This window comes from Boleophthalmus pectinirostris, unplaced genomic scaffold (genome assembly GCF_026225935.1).
Source record: "Boleophthalmus pectinirostris isolate CB_2022bp ecotype Guang Dong unplaced genomic scaffold, ASM2622593v1 HiC_scaffold_8, whole genome shotgun sequence".
Classification (NCBI taxonomy): Eukaryota; Metazoa; Chordata; class Actinopteri; order Gobiiformes; family Gobiidae; genus Boleophthalmus; species Boleophthalmus pectinirostris.
This window is the reverse complement of record NW_026571515.1, coordinates 22,452,513-22,473,949: the sequence shown is the minus strand read 5'-3', so window position 1 is coordinate 22,473,949 and position 21,437 is coordinate 22,452,513. Positions and strand designations below refer to the sequence as shown.

Sequence of the window (21,437 nt, the reverse complement as noted above, 5' to 3'; positions counted from 1 at the left end):
AGTTCATGTTGTTGATGGTTCATTATTATTACAATCAGTGTTGCTCTCATTGTGTCACTTGTTTTGACTTTGTTTGTTTATATTGGTCCTCTGGTGTTACTCTGAGCACATCAAAGCCCCTCCTCTCTCGTCTCTCTCTTCATTCCTCTCTCTTCACTCCTCTTTCCTCTGTACTTCTGCTCCCTCTTTCATCCTAGCAGCTGTGTGTGCGGTGTTACAGCTATATACACATTGAAACACTGTACGTGTCCACCGGGGGGGACACCCTACACCCCTGACCTCATCCCGTACAAGAGTGAGGGGAGCTCCGTCTGTCACCATGGAGACCGGGTCCTCACTATTCCTCCTAATTCTGGACCGTAGGCTGCCGTCATTGTGAGGGACATGTCTCCAAACAGGTGTCCAGACATTTAGAAGACAACGTCCTTTTCATCTTTGTCCCTGGAGCCCAGGCCAAAACACTAGTGCTGGTGGCTGTCATGTTTTGGTGTTACTTTTATCCTGCTGTCTTTGAAGTACGCACCGTAGAGGCCATAGAGAATAACATAGTCGGAGCCTTCTTAGGTTTGTGTTTGAAAGTACATGATCTGTTTTTGTACCATTGTTTCATCAGTCTAAAAGTGTTTCCCAAAACTAAAATGTATTCCACTTCGAACACTCTTGAACACAAACTTGAGTAAATAAGTAATTTTTAAAATCTGGGTCACTCACTTCACTGTGATGAAAGAGAGGTATTGTTCATTTGGAGCTAAATTCTGCTTGAAATTAGTTTTGCTCAGTCTGCAGGTTATTGTGAAAATGGTACCACTGGGTCTACTTGTATATCTTCATAAAACAGTGTACTGTTAGTCAGTGCACCCTCTGCTACTCCACCACTGGGTCGTGTCTAGAGATCAGTATATTGGTTGGCCAATATAGTGGATATAGCACGCTGATATTTGGACTTTTTACTGCATCAGCTATAGGCATGTGCAAAAATATCAAAGCATTGACATATCGTATCATTTAATGTGATGATAAAGTATCAATATCGTGGGTTGCTGCATTGATATATCACCAAGAGTATTTTTTGGTGTACTTATTATTTTGTTACAGCTACAGTTTTGTTGCTTGTCTAGAGGAAGGAAACTCATTTATGCGACACATTTGATATTTTCACAGTTTTGACGATTAAAATGTTCATGTTTCATATGAACTTGGCACAAGAAGTGGTTTAACAAAGACTTTTAGTATCACAGTCATGATGTAGGTTTATTTTTTATTGAACCGTATCAAACCAATTTCGAATATATCGTATTGAATCCAAAGTGCACTGTATCGAGATGTGTATCATATCGTGGCCTATGTATCGAGGTATATATTGTATCGGCAACTTGTTAATGATACCCAGCCCTATTCAGCTACCAGTCTTAAATTAACATGTCTCATCATGATAAATAGATTAATAGATATAAATAATAAAATGTATAATATATATATATATATATATATATATATATATATATATATATATATATATATATATATATATATATATATATATATACTACAGTCTCACCCACAAACTCATAACAGAGCAGTGTTGTCATGTTTTGTGCAGCTGTGCATCTTTGTGCAGTGATAAAATAAAGCTTTCTGTGTATTATTAGGCTGCAGATGAGCCAAAACTTAATATCGGCCTCTGCTGGATATTTAAGGCCGATAGCCAATACACTAGAACAGACAAATATCGGCCTGATAGTGCTTCAGGATTTGAAAAAAAAAAAAAAAAAGCCACAGATCACAATTCAGCGATGTGTGTGTGTGATGACCTTTCCCTCTCCAACTTGTGTAGCCCAGATCATTTTCATTTACTGCCTTTATTGCTTCATGGCCTTCATTTTATTTTACACCAGATCTTTTGCAATTTTTGCCCTAACAAAATGAAACTTGGCACTGCACACACCCTTCCCATTAGGATGACACCCTCTGAATTTGAGATCAGCAGATGAGTGGTTTGAGAGTTATGCGTGGAACAGACAAACCAACAGGAGGAGACACAGACAGACATCCCTTGCATTAATAGATAGATTTGTACGACTTAAACTAATCTATTAAAGCAAGAAACGTCTGTCTGTTTCTCGTCCTGTTGGTTAGTACATCAGTATGACTTAAACTTCACTATTGATTTTTTGGCCTTACCTGGTCCCTTCCCTTGCTTGTGTAAATATTGTGCATGGAGTTTATGCTTGTTTTATTGTGAACATCACGGTGACGTCCAAAGCTATAAAAGACTATATGGACTGAAGGATACAGAGAGTGAGTTTTGTGGAGTGCCTGTTAAAAAAGCATGTGTCCAGGGAGCACTGAGGCAGGACGAGCCCCAAGGTTACCCCACTGGAGGACATACCAGGACTGTAGGCGGACACCTCTCTCCTGGTCACATCTGCCATAGCTGCATGGCTCCTATAACGAGTCTTTGTTTGAGGCTGCAAATGCGCAAAATAAAGAACATACAGAAATTAATATTCGCATTTGGTTCACATGACAGTAGAAGTATTGATAGTTTGCAGTGACATTACGCTGGGGGTGTTGTACATTTATGTGTATTGGCAGAATGTTCACCAGTTACCATGGAGACATAATGCACACGTCTATCTATTAATACAAGGAACGTCTGTCTGTGTCTCCTCCTGTTGGTTTGTCTGTTCCATGCATAACTCTCGAACCACACATCTGACTGATCTCAAATTTGGAGAGTGTCATCCTAAAGGTACGGGTGTGTGCAGTGCCATGTTTCATGTTGTTAGGGCAAAAAAATTATGCCAGAGATCTGGTGTAAAATAAAACGAAGGCCATGAAGCAATAAAGGCTGTAATGAAAGTGATATGGGCTACACAAAAACAAGCCATCTTGCAATTGAGATTACATTTTAAAATCAGGATACTGTACCTTTTTTATTTGTTTTTTTTTTTTTCAAATCCTGAAGCACTTGCATCTGAGAAAAGTCTGAAATAGAGATATTGGTTGGTCAATATATCAGGCTGGTATTTTCTCTTTTTAGGGTATCAGCTATTGGCCTTAAATCTCCAGCAGAGGCCAATATTGGTCCATCTGCTCCCTAATAATAGCCTGATTGATCAGACGGTTTCACTTCGTAGTTTGACCTCGCAGCATTAGAATTTGTTCACTCGATAGTAGGTGGGTACTTTTTTCATTTAACCAATCGCTGCTATTTGGTCGTGACGTATGTAGTACGCTGCTAATGGGGCGAACTGGTATATTAGGATGAAGGGCAATAAAACCTTTCCCCTTGATAAAATTCATCAAACATTCTCTTTATTCCGGCTTTAAATCCTCAATCTCCGGCATTGTTGCCAACACAGAATGTATGGCTCTTTGCTGATTGGCTGGTGCCTGAACTCGCATTTCTGGGGGTTTTGTGAACCGTCTAGTGTATTCCGATTCCTGACCTAGTCGCTGGAGAGAAATGAAATTGAGTGGAGGCACTAGGTGGTGCCAACCTGACTAGTCTAATAATACACATAAAGCTTTATTTTATCACTGCACAAAGACGTACAGCTGCACATATGGGTTTGTAGTAAAACAGGTCTGTGGACAAATAATCCAAATTGGCCATACTTAATTGGCCCAAAAAATATGGGATGATGGACAATCAGTATCAGCACTGGCCATGAAAAAAAATCCATATCAGTCGATCTCTATTTAGCAATAAGCCCAAGCCAAAAAAGGTGAAATTGTACGTTGTGCCTTGCTTTTAGAAGGTTTCAATCTTTATCAGAAGTATTAACAGCAGGAGACTACACTATCAGTCAAAAGTTTTAGAACCACACACTTTTTCCCGTTTTTGACTGAAGATTTATTGTGTCATTGCACTCTGACATGAAAGCATAGAAGAAATATACATTTTGAGTTGAAAAAAAAAATCATGGAATCAATTTATAGACCAAAACGTATTCTAAACTTTTGACTCATGAAAGTGTCCACCTTTGGCAGATATAACAGCTGAACACACTTGTGGCTCGTTCTTTTTACAATAGAAACCAAATATTCTTCAGAAAGTTCCCATAAATGTGTGGCACTTGTAGTTTGCTTGGCTTTCACTCTTCTGTCCTATTCATCCCAAACCAGCTCAATGGACTGTTTTGTAATTTTTTATTTTTTATCTTTTTTTAACCTCTGGCTGTTCAGTACTTACCTTTGTATCATTTCAATCTCTTCATTGGACTTGCACGACTTGAATTGCAAGAAATAACAGGAAAAATTAGAGCATTCTAAAACTTTTGACTGGTAGTTTGACATAAATGGAACTTGACCAAGTTTTTATTCCACGGTGGTATTCAAAATCGAGTTGAGTCTGTGTCAAACTTTTTATTTCATAAGCAGCTTCGTAAGCAGCCCTGATTACTCATGCCCATACAGTTCATCTCATTGAAGTAATAAGTGCGTGAGGGTGAGTAAGGCTATCATTATTACAAATACTTGCCTATTCTTCATACAGTTCTTTCACGCAAAACCAAACCAGCGTTAAGCTCTATGACATCTTAAGAAGGAAACACAGGAGCATCCAATCGTGTCATAGCAAGTGTCTCAGTATAAATAAATCAGAGAGAGAGAGAGAGAGAGAGAAAGTGTGTAAGGGAGAGAGAGGGGGAGAGGGAGAGAGAGAGGGAGCTGACCTTGGACAGAGCACAGAAGCAATAAAACCTTCCTCCTCCAACACGCAGAGAGGAACCTGCCTCGTCTGAAATAACAAGCTTTTATTAAACATGATCCTCTGACACACATCACTGAAGCACACTCTGAAAAAAACACAGAACACTGAGCGGTATCACAGTCCCAGCTACATCCTCACACATGTATGAACTAAGGTGTGCTTAAGTAAAAGTATAATAGTTGGTGAAATAAAAGAAATCATTACAAGAATTTAAATGAATTGCGAAAGCGGTTTTCTCTGTTTTGCCCCTTTCCTTTTTTTTTTTCATCAAATCAAATTCATTTCTATTAAATTTCTTCTTGCTGACAGCATTTTAACAATCCAAGTGGAAAAGAAAGTTAGTTATTATTTTCATTCAATTTAGTACATGTGAAACTGAATAGATTTTAAATAACCTGTTTTTTCTTGTTTGTACTTCTGAATCTTTGGCTAATTGTTTTTTGTTTGTTTATTTTTTCCATTTGAGCATCCAATTTATTCAGAAATCTCTCAACATAGCAATATCAAAAGCAGTATTTTTTCCCTTTGCTGTAAACACACAAGCCATATTTCAGTTTGGTAAACTGTTTACATACAGATTTGTAAATTTGTTTATATTGAGCTTTAACTGCATTTGTCTAATCAAGCATTATTATAGCTCTTTCAATGGGCTGCAGAACAATTCAAATCATTTTCAAATGACAAGCCTTCAGCGGTGGAAGAAGTAGAGTAAAACAAGTAAAAGTAGCACATGAGTAATAAAGTACTGTTTAAAAATGGGCTGATTAAAGAGTAAAAAGTAAAAGTATTTTGCACATATTTCGAGGTCTTATAAAGCTCCGAATGTAGTAATTTTGATAAAGATTTGAGCTGAATTTTGTTCAACAGAACCAATGGGACTGATATTTTTTCCTGGCTGTTTTTATTTGTATATTTTGTTTGCTCAAACTACAAATGTGTGAGATATAATCCCCTCAGGCTTTTCTGCAGGTCTCAAAAAATAATAAAAAATACGTTAGTTTTCAGTTCTGTAGTGGAGTAGAAAGTACAGATACCTGCTCTTAAATGTAGTAAAGTAAAAGTAAAACCACTTTAAAATGTACATAAGTAAGGTCCAGATATCTAACTGTATACTTAAGTACAGCACTTTTCTGCTTTTACTTCAGTGCTTTCCACCACTGCAAGCCTTTAGAAATTATGTTAGCAGAATGTTGAATGTGATGCTTGTGAGAAAAGTGCTCATTTAATCTATAATCTTGATGAAATATTTTTTGTTGTGACATCATTAACATAATAAACAACTTTAACCTCATATTTCCTTTCTGTCTGTTGTAGACTGGTGTAGAAGTCCAGCAGAGGACCAGTGCTTCCCCCCATCTCCCAGTGTGCACCTGGCCCTGTATGTGAGAGCACCTGCCCCTGTATGACCCCCCTGCCAGAGCCCCTGTCAGAGCCCCTGTCAGACTGCTGAAGGACCGGAGCAGAGCCTGTTGATGCGTCTCCCTGAGAAGCTCTCCCTCAGTACTATGAACTGTGAGCAGGACTTTGGGGATGTCACCCTCACACTACGACTGCTCATGCACGGAAAGGTAAGGACCACTGACCACACACTCCACAAGGTTTATACATCTATTCGTTCATATCATTCATCTTGACTATTTACCAGGCGATTTATATAAGTTTAGCAGATGACTGAGGACATTTTCAAAAACAACTTTCACTACATTGGTTAGAGGTAAAAATTCTTAAAGATCCTATATTACGCAAAACTGACTCTTGTGAGCATTAAGCCATGTTATAATGTTAGCTTGTTAAAAACATACTGAAGTTGTGTTTTATTCACGCATTATACTCTGTCTACTTTTCCAAAGCTTAAACTGCTCTGCTCCACCTTGTGATGTCATGAAGCAGTAGTTTTATTTAACAGCTCATTTAACCTTTTGTTCAGTAGAGTGTCTGTAATTATCCAAACAACAAGCCATCATCATAAACGTGTCCTGCAATATGTTTTGTATTCAACGTTAATAAAGTGTAGACGTAGGTAGCCAACAATTTAACTCAATTAAGAGTACTTTTACAAATAATAATGAGTCGAAGTAATTAACTGTCATTAAACTATACACAAAATCTGGTATGTTTTTTTTTTTATTTTTAAAAATGAAAGAAATCATAAATACTTTCTGAAGGAGCAGTGCAAGAAACACAAATTTTCAAATCATTTCATATTGTCAGTATTGGACAGTTGTTGCTTAATCACAATGGGAAGAGTAATTAAAACTTTATTGAGTAAGAGCACTGTTCATTCAAGTAGAAGGAAAATATTAAAAAACTATTCTTATAAGTTCTATTAAATCCAAGTTGCATGGTTGTAGTACTCTGCACCTATGATATTAATGGTCCTATAATACATAGAATTCACTCGTTTTAAGCAATGCTATAATGCAGTTAATGTTTGTGATGAGGAAACAACATTATTACATGATTCTAGTGAAGTTTATAAAGCTTAAAAACACAGTGGAGCACTTCCTGTGTTACCACATGACATCACAAAGACTGAGTGGGAAAGAGTGTTTTCTGTTTAAGAGAAGAACTCAGACCGACATGCAGATCGTGACAAGGCGACCCAAAAAAAATCTCGTGCAACCCACCTTAGTTGTCTTTGGGAAACAATGGTATAGAAAATAGTGTAATATGGGCACTTTAATGTTACCTCAAAATATCTAAACAGCTATTGTTTAATTAAAGATACTATAGGTAGAACTAATGACCAAGGACTGATTGCAATTCACTGAGTCATTATTTTGGCCAGTAATAGTGGTAGTAACAGTTAAGGTTACATCAAATTATACACACATTTGACTTCATGACTTCATCTTTGTATGTATTGTTCAGTGTTACTTCAGTGTTACTTCAGTGTTACCAAATGTAACTGCCTTAAAAACAAACACATTAAACTCACTGCGCTGACATGTTAATGCTCTTGATTCCTGATCTGAAAACACACTTTATCTCCTTTTGTCTCTTTTTGTTGTAGGAGGTCGGCAGCATCATAGGAAAGGTGAGAACCATTTCAATATTTTTCTTCTAATACCTTGTTTTCAGTAATTACGAATGCATAACATCACTCCATAATCAGGTGTTGTTTTGCAACACCATGACCTGTAGCTAATGTATGCAAACCAAGCCGCCATTTTCCACCTCTCCATGCTTATGATGTGAATGTATTTGTCTCCATCTAAATTCTCCTTTTGTAAAAACTGTGTGCAGACAAAGACGCCATTGTTGTTTTCGAATATCCCTAAAATGTAATCGGATCAAAACTGCCCCCCCCCACCCCCACCCCACCCCCCTTCCTCGATGCCCGGCCCCTCCTCCACCCCACATAATGCATTAGAAAACAGAAAGGGAGCTTTAGATCACTGACTATAAGCTCTTGTTGAAACTGAAGCTGGGTTAGTGCTTCCGTCTCATGGGATGTTTTAGTGTCTCTTAGCTTGGGCTGAGATGGAGGGAGAGGATTCAGTCTGAGTTGCTATTAAGGTCTGTAATATGAAACTACAAAGAGCAGGATGCAAGCTAATAAAAGTAATGTAAGCTAGAGACAAAGTAATGCAAACAATAACAAAAGGATATGCACATGGTCAGTGAATAAAGCAAATGCGAAATTACACTACATGTTTATAGTGTTGGCTCTCGCTCTTTTGGCGTCCTATAGGCAAGATTTCAGTTGGTGCCCCGCTGCTGCCACCCGCTGTAAAACATAAATTGAAATCGTGCACTTTTGTCATGGGTATTGTGTATGTTTTGTATATATGTTACACGGAATTGACTCTTGTAGCTGTAAGACATGTTATAATGCTATTACATCATCAAAAACATACCTAGAGTATTTCGCTTCATTCACACATGTTTGAGTAATTCTTTATTATTGATGTGTCTACATCTCCAAAGTTGAAAATGGTGTGTTGTACTTTGTGATGTCATGAAGTGGTAGTTTTGAACTGCACATTTTATCTTTAGTTCAGTAGAGTAGGAAATTGCAGGGCTGAAGTCATCCAAGTGATTCTTGTGAAGGTGTATGGAGTTTAAAAACACAGTGCAGCACGTCCTGTATTACCACATGCCCAGTGATGTATTTTTTAAGTGGGGGTACACGATTCAAGACGTCAAAATGATGCAGAATCATGTTTTTAACATTAAGGCCGTTCATAATCACCTACACAACATAAATCATAGGTTACAGCACATGAACCAAGGCTAAACCAGGACTAAACCAAGACTAAAGCAGGTGTAAACCAGGGCTAAACCAGGACTGGACCAGGATTGGACCAGGACTGAACCTGGACTGAACCAGGAAGACTAAAACAGGACTAAGCTAGGACTAAACCAGGTCTAAATCAGAACTGAACCAGGACTGAACCAGGACTAAACCAGGTCTAAACCAGAACTGAACCAGGACTACAACAAGACTGAACCAGGAAGACAAACCACCAATGTTTTCACCATTACCAATAGCTTCAGTTTGACATTTAAGTTGTAGGCTATTTTATATTTGTTATTTTGTTATTTTTTTTATATCTCACATCGGGAGAAGTGGGTGGAAGGCGTACCCCCGCGTACCACTCCCACTACACCTTCACTTCACAAGGTGAACAGTGTTTTGAGAGAAGAACTCTGCAGAGTTTGTTTGTTAAATGTGTGAATGAAAACAAAACACAAGTCCAGGTTGTTTGTGATGAGGAAACAATATTTTAACATAGATCAGAAAAAAGTGTAACCTTTAAAGAAAAGAGTCACTTTTAAACGGCTAGGTTGTCATATTTGGAACAAAACAGATGAGTATTTTTGATAAACAAAAGCATCTTTTACAATAGTCATTTGTGGGCTCTCTCTGGGCTGTGGACAGAATTACTAAAGCCTGAAACTACAAAATATGCAGAGGTTTTAGTTCATCAGCTGTGTTTGCTCATAATTTCGTGAAGTGGCTCATTGACCAAAAATAAAGACTGGCTAAAAGCTTAGGGCATGCAGATCTGCCATTAGATAAAAAAGCCACCAAATATGGAAAATTATGGTTATCAAAGTCTGCATAGAGGATTTTAGCAACAACTATTTGGCATCTGTGTAGTCAATTTGGAGTGAGCAGATTTATATACTGTGCAAATATCCACTTCAACCTCGAGCATGTTCTTCAGCTGCCCTTGCTTCAATAGAAAAGTTACTGAGGAAGCAAATAATATGTTTTTGTGAGTTCTTATAAATCACAGTCCTATAGTCAGTGTGGATTAGAGATATAGAGGAAAGAGAAAATACAGGGACAATGCCCATATTAGATTATATATAACAATCCAGTGCAGTTAAATGAGGTGACTAGATCAGACTGTATCATCATTAGGTTAACACGGGCAAATCAGGAGGTTAAAGGGCTCATATTACAGTATTTCTGATCTATATTACAGTGTTGGTTCTTCATCAAAAACAGACCTGGAGTTGTGTTTTGTTTCATTCACACATGTTTAACACACAAAATAGGCCAAGCAAACTGTATTGCACTGAAACAGTCTTTTTTGGACCCTCACCCACAGTTTGAAAACCCCTTCTTTAATCCGACTTTCACTTGCACTTTATAGAAAACAACTTCAAAGTGAATCAAGTGGGGGTTTTTTTGTAGTTTTTTTTTTCAAGTTCATTTACAGTTACATTATCTTACTGGTTTTGCAGTGATATTGAGCAACCTCTGCACATTTACCGGCCGTAGTGAAATATGATCGTACTTGTGTCAGACCTCAAGTCCGAGAGAAGACTGAGACCAAGCGCTACTGTATTAAGACCATAAAAAAGCAGTCTCAAGGCCAGGCTCGAGACCAAGACCTGTCTCGAGTACTACGATACTAGTAATACCATAGACTGTATATATATGAATGAACATAGCTATCATGCGTTCCAAATAGGAAGTTTGCATGTGGACACTTCTGGCTCCTTGTGACCCCAGCTCCTACTGATTTACATTGGATTACTGTCTCCCCTTTCTCTGTAACTGCTGCTGTGAGCGTCATCAGTTTGTTCTTAAAATGTTCATATTAACCCGCTCTACACGAGCCTGAGTTTTTTCCCACTATCTTGCCCATAAAAAAAATCCTGGCTCCAAATTCGCTCTGTAACCATTAGCATCACAAGCTTCATTTGAGTGTAGCTGAACTCTATGGGTGACGTCACACTCTCTTAGTCCACATCTTTGTACAACCTATGGTTAAGACAGGAAGTGCTCCACTGTGTTTTTAAACTCCATACACCACTAGAATCATTTCAATTTCTGTCAGTTTCTACTGAACAAAAGGTAAAATGTGTTAACTTGAAAAACTACCACTACATGACATCATAGGGTGGAATAGAGCATTTTGGTCTTTGGAGACAGCCTAATAATAAAGGGTTACTGAAACATGTGTGAATAAAACAAAAATGTATCCAGGTATGTTTTTGAGGAGGTAACATCATTCTAACAAGCCTTATAAAGCTCACAAGAGTCAATTTTGCGTAATATAAGACCTGATGTTCAATGAATCTACAGTGTTCCGCATATGAAAATACATTTAGTAAATTGTTTACAATGCGAAATGTTAGGCTGCAGTCATAGGACAATGTCGGTATTGCTTTTGAAAAATGGCATTGATTTTTTTTTTATGGTTGTCCTTCATGTTTTCTCTTTCAGAAAGGAGAAACTGTGAAAAGAATACGAGAAGAGGTACAGCGTGTTACTGCAACGTGCTGAGATTTGAAATATGTTTTTTTTTGTTTCGCTACATATTGATCTACTTTTATTTATAATTATTTGACTTTTATAATGTGTGCCTTTATTAACATATTTGTATATAAGTATTTTATATTCATCCAGCCTTATCTTTGTCTCCACAGAGCAGTGCGAGGGTTAACATCTCAGAAGGAACATGTCCGGAGAGGATCATAACCATCACTGGCTCCACTGACAGCGTCTTCAGGGCCTTCACTATGATCACATACAAACTGGAGGAGGTGAGGGCACAGTACAGTATAAAACCAACCCGTAATATCATTCTCCCTCGCCAAAGATCTGGCCAAATCCGGTTAAAATGAAGTGCTCATTATTGGATTGTGGCTTTAATGTGTAAGCATAGACTTAATAAAAAAGTGAACTAAGAGACTGTGACGTCACTCATGGTGTTAGGAATAGGAATCAGGATTTATTTACGGACAAAATTGTGAAATAAAAACACCAGGATCATGCAGAGGGGGTTAATATAAACATTTTAAGAGTAATGTTAAGGCAGTTGACAGTTTTTTAATGTAAAGAAGTAGCTTAAGGTGCATTGTGTAAGGTAGAGCCCTGCACCCGCGGGACCCGACGCAAAATAGTGCGGTGCGGTACACATTTTGAAAACCCCTTGCGGGCGCTTGCGGGAGTGAGACTGGACAATGTGGGAGCGGGCAGGTGGGATGATAAACTGCAGTCCTGCAAACTAAATATGAGTGTAAAATAAAATATACAAATGATAAACGTATGCGTATTATTCATCATTTGTGCTGGATGTTTTATTTGGCATTAATAAAAACATTTTAAGCAGCCTAAACCTGCGGATGTGGTCTGATCTTGCGCATATTTTAGACAATTCTTTTCTGCTTCTCTGTGTTTGATAGAGCTTAAGAAAGCGAACATCCCCATCTTGCAGAATTTGTGGGCGGGAGCGGGACAAAATATCCCAGATGCGGGTGGGAGCGGGAATGAAAATTACAATTACAATTACAAAGCAGACGAATGAAAATTACAATTCATTCACCCGCACAATGTGGGTCTGCACAATGCAGGTGCGGGCAGGAGCGGGAATGAAAATTCAGTCCCGTGCAGACCTCTAGTGTAAGGTTTCTGATTCTTGTCTCCATGGAGATGTAATTGTTTTGTCTGGAATGTTCCGGTATGGCATTAAACGTATCCATCTTGCATTTACTCAATAAAATGGGGTTTTATTGACCTAAAAACTTGTATTCTCATAGTGTGTGGGCTCACCTCTCCGCAGATTTGACATGTTTGAGAGTCACAGATGATGGACCCTCCACCAGAAAAGTTGCACAGTGCACCTTTAAAGAAGAGCGGGGTGTGAATGAACAATCTGTTGTGCACTATAGATGTGAAAGCAAACCAGATGCTATAAAAAACATTTTGTGCTCTCATCACTTTACTTCAGAGTTTAATCAATATGAGCAGAAAGCACTTTGGCTGTGAAATTGAGATGACGCTTTGACTAAGATGCCTGTACTTGACATTTTGGACAGAAATTCGTAATGAAAATGTCTGGGCTCTTTAGGGCTGTACTGCACCAGAACAGTAGTATTCATTACAGCAAATTGTAGTAACAGTACTTGTATTATATTGTTTTGTATTTATTATGCAAGTTTTGGTTTGATAAAAAATTATTACATTATCTCATCTGTAGGTGTACAGTTGTATAGGTCTATATTATACAGTAAGAAGTAGCTGCAGCAACAGCAGCACAAAAGTATAGAAGTTACACTAGAAACAGTAGTAGTGGCACTTGGGCAGTGGTATTTGTCAGCAGTATTAGACTGTAATTGCCGTATTAACAGCTCTGTGCAAATATTGTTTTGTCTAACCTCTTTTTCAGGTCAAACTCCTGCGTTTCCATAGCGACGCAGCAATTGACCCTCTGAGAGTACGCGAGAGCTGAGTTATTGTACAGTGGCACCTTTAATAGAAAACAAAGGGGTGTAATTTCCTTTTGTGCCGATTAGACGCTGCATTTGTCTCGGTGTGTGTTTTATGAATCACTAAAGTCATTACGCTTGGGTTCAATCATTATGTCCCAGCTTTGGTTTATGCTTTAAAACTATTTGTGACAGATTGGCCAGGCTGCACCACACAAATAATAATAAGACTGCAATAATTCAGTATAGAGCTCGGGACTGTGTTGTCAACAGCTCATAGAATTATTATTTAGGCTCTTGGTAAATCAGTGGAGATTTTAAGATACTAAACTTTAAATTTGGTGCTCATTCAAAAGTATTCTGACACTATAGAGTGATAAATGTATTTAACCAGTAATTTATCAGGCTGTTCCACCACGCATTTGATATATATATATATATATATATATATATATATATATATATATATATATATATATTTTTTTTTTTTTTTACATATGTATATATTATATATTTATATATATATAAGAAGAGGAGAGTCAGGGGGGCGATGAGAAAGAAGAAGAGGTGAGGTGAACGGGAGCAAAGTTAGTTCTTCCAGGCTGAATTCTTGCCAAGTCCATATAAACTAAAAAGTTATAAAAGTCATAAAATTATAATTTTTTGAAGAATGTATCTGTTAAATACTTAATGAAAACCAAAACATTGCATAGTAACAAAATACACTACAAAACCAGTTAGTGAGCAGTGCAGTGGGTGGGAATAGTACAGGATCACTCAAATCAATCAAAACACAACTTTGAGTAAGATAATGATGAGGGAGTGCATTTATGTCCTCTTTAGAGTACATTTGGAGCCTCCAGAAGCTATATTCTGTTGACTTAAAGCCCATTAGCGTAACTCCATCTTAACTGCCGCACTGATGCCTCTGCACTAGTGACTTCTGGCTCACATCAGTGTCGAGGCTGAACTGTGAAGCAGCAGAAACAGCTTGGCAGATTTACATTTCAAAGCCTCATTCAGAATCACTGCTGATTAATTAAAAAGGTTTTCTCCTCCCATAGAGCGGATGTACAACGCCTTCCACCTGCAATGCAAAAACTACAAGAGATTACTGTATTTGCTCGTCACTGTACAGTGTCATGTATTGGCAGTTTTATCTCTTATAATTACAGTATGAGCATCAAATTACTTTAGCTGTATTTTTCATTCAGATGAGCCCGCCACAGAGAATATTTATCAGTAGCCTACATGTTCAGTGCATGGGACTTTTTCACATGTCTATAGTTGGTATTCATAAGATGCATTGGAATACTGTAAAGGTGCACACAGCAGCCGCTCACTGTACAACCAATGCTGATGTGAGATGCAGATAAGAATGTGAAGGAAAGTTAACAGCAGCAGCAGCAGCACTAGCAGTATCAGTAGTACCAGCAGTACCAGTGGTAGTAGCAGTAGTAGTAGTAGTAGTAGTAGTAGTAGTAGTAATTGTTGTTGTTGTTGATGTTCTTGTAGCAATAGCAGTTAGCCCTTCCTGCATAATTTTCTGTTTCAGTGCCTGCACTGGTATGACCAATCAGATTAATCACATCAGATATAATTGTTTACACAGGATTTTAATAATCTCATAACTCTGGGACTCAGATAATGATCAGATCTTTGTTGTGACTGTAAACCATAGACTGCAACCCTCTCCCTGTAACTGCTGCAGTGAGCCTCATCATTTTGGTCTAAAATGTGTGTATTTTTTCATTTTGCGATTAAGTGCGTAAAAAAAAAAAAAAAAATCCTATTCTAAACTCCAAATTTGCCAGAGCCCATAGCCAAATGCTATGCGTAACATCACACTCGCTGAGTGCACTTCTTTCTACAGTCTATGGTGTAAACACACTAGTTAATGTTGCATAATTTAAGTTGTGGTATCATTAGCATCCGCATTTCTGAGTGAAACAGTAGATAAATTGTGAAAGAGTAGTAATTTAGTGCATAAGTATATTCGTAGTGGCAGTATTAGTATTACAGTAGTATTAGTATTAGTATTAGTATTAGTATTAGTATTAGTATTAGTATTAGTATTAGTATTAGTATTAGTATTAGTATTAGTATTAGTATTAGTATTAGTATTAGTATTAGTAGCACAGCCAGGTCTGGCTCTGTTTTTTGACACAATATCCTGCCTCCAAACCCTTTGAAACTACCTCCATACCAATTACCAACATAATACTGATTTATATTACTCCTGCTTGTGACAGCACAGAGAAAGCAAAGGCATAACAAAGCTACGATTTACTTTTTTCCTTTCTGTCTCTTCCAGGATCTGACAGCATTAGTGGCCAACGGCACCATAAGCACCAAACCCCCAGTCACACTGCGCCTGGTCATCCCCGCCAGTCAGTGTGGCTCTCTCATTGGGAAGGGAGGGGCCAAAATCAAAGAGATCAGAGAGGTGAGAGATCAAAACGCAAGATTTTGGTTTATATCACTGAAAACTGTAAAAACAAAAGGAACAAATTCAAATGAAGTTGTAGCTTGGATCCAGATAGGAATGACAGTTTTGGTTCTGTCTTAAAACTTTCAATCCTATGACAGAATTTTGAATTATTCTCACAGGTTCAGAATGAAAACCTTCTGGGTGCACAGGTTTGAGTTGTGACAACCAGGTCACTATTTGATCATTATTTAGACACTGGATTAAACAGCAGGTGTCTATTGTGGTCCACATGATGTCTGTCCTTTTTAGACTTTATCCTAATACAGGAACAATGACATAGTGGCAAAGACATTCAGTGGATTTGTTTGGTCCTCCCATGAGCTTCAGGTTTGCTTTACCCCAGTGGACTTTGAGAATAAGTAATAATTCATGATTTAAAAAACTGTACGGTTAGCATTTTAGACAATGAAATATAAGATTTGAACTCATGTTTAGTTGAATCTCTCCTTACCCAGGGCACTGGAGCTCAGATCCAGGTGGCGGGGGACTTGCTGCCGAATTCTACTGAGCGAGGGGTGACGATATCAGGCAGTCAAGACTCTGTCATCCAGTGTGTCAAACTCATCTGTAATGTAATCCTGGAGGTGAGATTCTCTATAGATTTTTCACTTCAGACTATATTACATAATATTGGTGACTTCATTCAGTGCTGTATCAGTTTGGTATCGCAAATAGTTGCTATGGACACAAGCCCACGTCGGCAACCTTACCTTCAAAGAATGACGCCTCTTTTCACTATTTCAACATAAAAAGGTGCATTTAAGTGTCTCTGTGCTACTACAGAATTTAAACTGAGAGCTGAAAAGCACAATTTCTTGAGGAGCCAAACTGTGTGATGTGTTCAGGAGAAAATCCACTGTGTCAAAAGGTGCAGTGAACAGGTCAAAGCAGCTGCTGTAGAGAAAGATGCTGAGGTTTAAGTCTGAAAAACAAACTGCCCAAAGCTAAATCTGCTCAACATTTGACAACAGATCTCTGGAGAAAGCTCATAGTTTAGAGCAAAATACCCCTCAGGGCAAAGTTACTGCTTGTCTCAGTAACTACTGACACATTTCCTTATGTACATTTCTAAGTGCTGTAGTAGTGATTGTACAGCCGGAGTAGGCCTTATACTTTTATAGGCAATTTGTGATTTTCAGATTTTAGAAAGTGATGATGCCGTTCTCCCAGATGGGGGTCAAGAGCCTGTTTTTCCTATTGACTACACTGTACTTTCCTGTGAAATATCTAAAAGGTAAATTTACAAATGTTGAAACTGATCATTTTGATTGGTGACTAGACCCTAGAACTTACGGTATTACAACATAAACCTGCATTTTAACAATATCCATTTAAGCTGCTCCCATCTCCATTAAATATCATCGACCAATAGAATGGTGTGATCATCTGAAACCCCCAATAGTAGTAGACGCAGTACATGTAGTAAAAAACCAACCAAATACATGTTCAAAATCACCCTCTGGGAGTGCGGTAAAGTAGGTTTATTTTCAGTTTTATGTTGGAACCTGTGACTGGCTAATTGCAAATGTGATCCAGTTTTCCAGGGCTTTCTTCAAAGGATTTCATTAGGTATCTGCCCCAGTGGCTTATGCTTTGGGCTCAGCACTGTAAATTATGCAAAGTTTCACCAAGAATTTTGTGACTTTTCTTCAAGCACAAAGATACCCTCATGTGTTATGGTCAAATCCAACCCTTTTATTAACTCAAATGTAACAAGAACATATGATATCCATACAACTGACATATTATAGTTTTATAGTTTATTAGTTAACACATAATTTAAGACCTCTATTAGGACTACATGTTGTGCACACATTTTATATTTCACAAAAGAAGTCACCTAGACTACTGCACAGTGTTATGTTTAATCTGCAAACAAAAATGAGGCTCCATTTGGCTTTTAGTTAATTTATCCAAGAGGCAATTTCCTGCAGGTCCACATCCTATCAACTACAATATCAGCAAATAGATCGCACTTCTTTTCAATTATTAAAACTCGAGCTAATGTTATCTGTGATCATAAGAACGGCCATTATGTAGCGCTGTTAGCATCTTAGTGCCTCATTATTGATACTTAAACTCAATGGAGAGGATACTGAATGCTTCTAACACAAAGGTAATATTTTCACTTCTCAGTCTCCCCCAAAAGGAGCCACCATCCCGTACAGACCGAGCCCCTCCCCCGCTGCCTTCCTCATCGCCGGAAACCAGGTGAGAAAAACATGTCCAAATCACATGTGGCTTCAAGTTTGTGGACTCCTGCGGATTAAAGGCAACAATCAGCCCCTAAAGTGTTGATTAAAATGGCTGTTGTTTAGAGCTCCATTCGCTTTTACTGGCAACAAATACAATTAAACGTGTTCATCTTGGTTGGCTATTACCACTGAATTAATCTCCTGAGGAAACCATGTTAGACAATGGGACATATCTCATGCAGCTTTCCTCTCAAACACACGACAAATCCAAGATATTTATTCAAAGGGTTCATGTGACGCCACAAAAATGTACCCTCACAACAAACAATGCTATAATAATTGCAGCTAGTGCTTATGGCCCCATTTTAGCAATTTTACTCAAAATGTTTGTAACTTTCTATTAAACCCAGTATGTTGGTGCACAAGACAAGTTTGATACGGAGAATAATTAGTGAAAATGGTGCAGGTGAGTCATAGCCTGCAGTAGAAGTCAGAGGATACAGTATTGAGTGTGACTTTCAGGCCAGAATAAAAATATCATTGCATAACATCATATCATTACCTCCAATGGATTCTGAAACCTTTGTACCAAGAAATATATTTGGTTTTCCAACTGCAAACTTTAATGAAATGGGTCTGATTCACAACTAAAGCTAAAAGATTGAATTAGGGCTATTCAAGCATGGGGAGGATCAGGACAGGACACCTTTTGAAAATGTAAATAATCTAATCCAAGCACATTTGTGAAATACCTGAAAGGTCCTTACTGCACTTTTTGGATCTATGTTATAATTAGAGGTGTGCAAAAATATCCAAATATCAATCTATCGTATCATTTAATGTGATAATACAGTATTGATATCATGGGTTGCTGTATCATTATATCGGCAAGAGTTTATTTATTTTTGTGGCATATTTTACTAAATTATCTTGTTGCAGCGCTACAGATTTGTTGCTTGTTTAGAGGAAGGAAACTTGTTTATGTGACATATTTGACATTTTCACTGTTTTTTGATGATTTAAATGTTTGTGTTTCATATGAACTTTGCACAAGAAGTGGTTTAACAAAGACTTTTAGTATCACAGCCATTGATTTAGTCTGTATTTTTTATTGAACCGTATTGAATCAATTTGAAATATATCGCACTGAATTGAAAGCCCACAGTATCGTGGTATGTATTGTTTCGGCAACTTCTTAACGATACCCAGCCCTAGTTATAATGTTGTTTCCACATCAAAAACATACCTGGAGTTGTGTTTTGTTTAATTCACACATGTTCAACACACAAACTCTGTATATTTAGATTCTGTTTTCAGACAGAAAAGACTCTGTTCCACCTTGTGATGTCATGTGGCAATAAAGGAAGTGCTCCACTGCGTTTTTAGTAGAATTATTTTTTTTTATTAAGTCATTTCGCAGCACTACAAAACAAAACAAAAGAAAACATAGACTACAACCCCATAGATCATGACTGAAGGGCTTTTACTTTAGGCTGAAGTAAAAAGTATAATCCTTAACCCTTTTAAACAATGACAGAATTCCAAGAAAAAAAAAGCATCATATGAACAGCAAGTTTGCGTTTACAATTTCACTTATGACTTACTGTATAAAAACTTACAAAATATAAATTAAAACAAATAAAATTCAGTGCATAATTCTTTCACTCCAGAGCTCTATATCTTTCAAAACAAACGCTTTATACTCTTTTTTTAAAGGCTTCTAGAGTGTTAGACTTTTTTAAATCATCACTCAGATTGTTCTATACAATAACTCAATAATGGATAATAATGGATGATTTCAGACCTAAAATTGCCAATCTCTACTGAACTGATGGTAAATGGTGGCATCAGAGGTGAGAAAAGCATGACAAAACATGCCAAACATGACATCACAATTTGGAAGAGCATTTTGAGTTATGGAGATGTAGACGGACTAATAAGTCAGGATTACTCAAACATGCGTGAATGAAACAAAACACAAATCCAGGTATGTTTATGATGAGGTAACAGCATTTTAACATGGTTTAGAGAGTACAAGAATCAATTTTGTGTAATATAAGACCTTTAAGTGACCCAGTGTAGCAGAAAGTTTACAAAAGTGACACTAATGATGAATAGGTCACAGAGCTAATACAATCACAAAACAATAAACCTGACAAAATAGAACCCAGGATGAAATAATTTAGTTTATACCACCACCTTGTACAAACATATCTCAGCTATACACTATAGAACAGATAGAACAATAAGGAGAAACAGTGGAAAGATGAAGTAGTGATTGACACGACATAGGGTGATCTATTACATAAGGGTACAGTTGTATACCGTACTCCATCCAACTGTACAACAACTCACCCTTATGTAATAGATCACCCTATGTCATGTCAATCACTATTTCATCTTTGCACTGTTTCTCCTCTTGTATACAGCTGATATATATTTGCATTACTGTATTTCTATATTTTCTTTTAACTCGTACATATACATTTTATTAGTGTTATAGTCAAGACAGCACTAATAGAGACCAAGACCAGAGGGGCTCCAAGACCAAGACCTCTGAGAGTCAAGACTGAGACCAAATCAAGACCATCTTTGTCATTTCCCATATTCTGTTGTATTTTACAGTTATGTTGGCACATAGGTTTTTATAAATCTACCTCCATTCTATGGGATTAATGTTCAATTAAGCTTAATATAGGCCAAACAAACTGTGCTGCTCTGAAATACTCTGTGCCTCTTTTTGGACCCTCACCCACAGTTTGAAATCCCCTTCTTTAATCCCACTTCCATTGACACTTTACAGAAAACAACTTCAAAATTAATCAATGAATTTGCATTGATATTGAGCAGCCTCTGCACATTTACCAGCCATAGTGAAATATGATTGCACTCATCAAGTGTCACACCTCGAGTCCAAGACAAGACCGAGACTGAGCGCCATCAAGACCAAGACAAGACCAAGTCCAAATGTGCTCAAGTCTGAGACGAGACCAAGACATTAAAAAAGCGATCTCGAGGTTGGTCTCGAGACCAAGACCGGTCTCAAGTACTATGACACTACATTTTGTATAATTATGCCTTATTTGACACCACTTGCTACTTATTTTGAATTTATTATTACCATTTATTCTTTTGCTCTTTGTTATTATATTATATTGTGATGTGTGAGCTAATATGTCCAAATAATTTTCCTTGTGGATCAATAAAGTTTGTGTAAGCACTTGATAGAACCACCATTTTGTTTTCTGTGTGTTTGTAGATGTTCGAAGCATCAGAATATGCCCCACACCCACTGTACTCGGTCACACAGGGAGCTCTGGACCTCCAGCAGGTACGTGGACCCCCCAAATCTGTGTAACGA

At 37.6% G+C, this 21,437-nt stretch overlaps 1 protein-coding gene across 1 annotated transcript in view; it reads left to right on the top strand.

The window, feature by feature from the left end:
- The window catches only part of LOC110157930 (poly(rC)-binding protein 4-like), a 50,412-nt gene that overhangs the window by 13,956 nt on the left and 15,019 nt on the right, over positions 1-21,437 (top strand). The window contains exons 2-9 of the mRNA XM_020922326.2: positions 6,032-6,285; positions 7,731-7,754; positions 11,406-11,438; positions 11,609-11,725; positions 15,705-15,836; positions 16,337-16,465; positions 18,018-18,092; positions 21,336-21,407. Coding sequence (XP_020777985.1) covers positions 6,190-6,285; positions 7,731-7,754; positions 11,406-11,438; positions 11,609-11,725; positions 15,705-15,836; positions 16,337-16,465; positions 18,018-18,092; positions 21,336-21,407 — 678 coding nt within the window. The 5' untranslated portion in view covers positions 6,032-6,189. The remainder of the gene's footprint in view (positions 1-6,031; positions 6,286-7,730; positions 7,755-11,405; positions 11,439-11,608; positions 11,726-15,704; positions 15,837-16,336; positions 16,466-18,017; positions 18,093-21,335; positions 21,408-21,437) is intronic.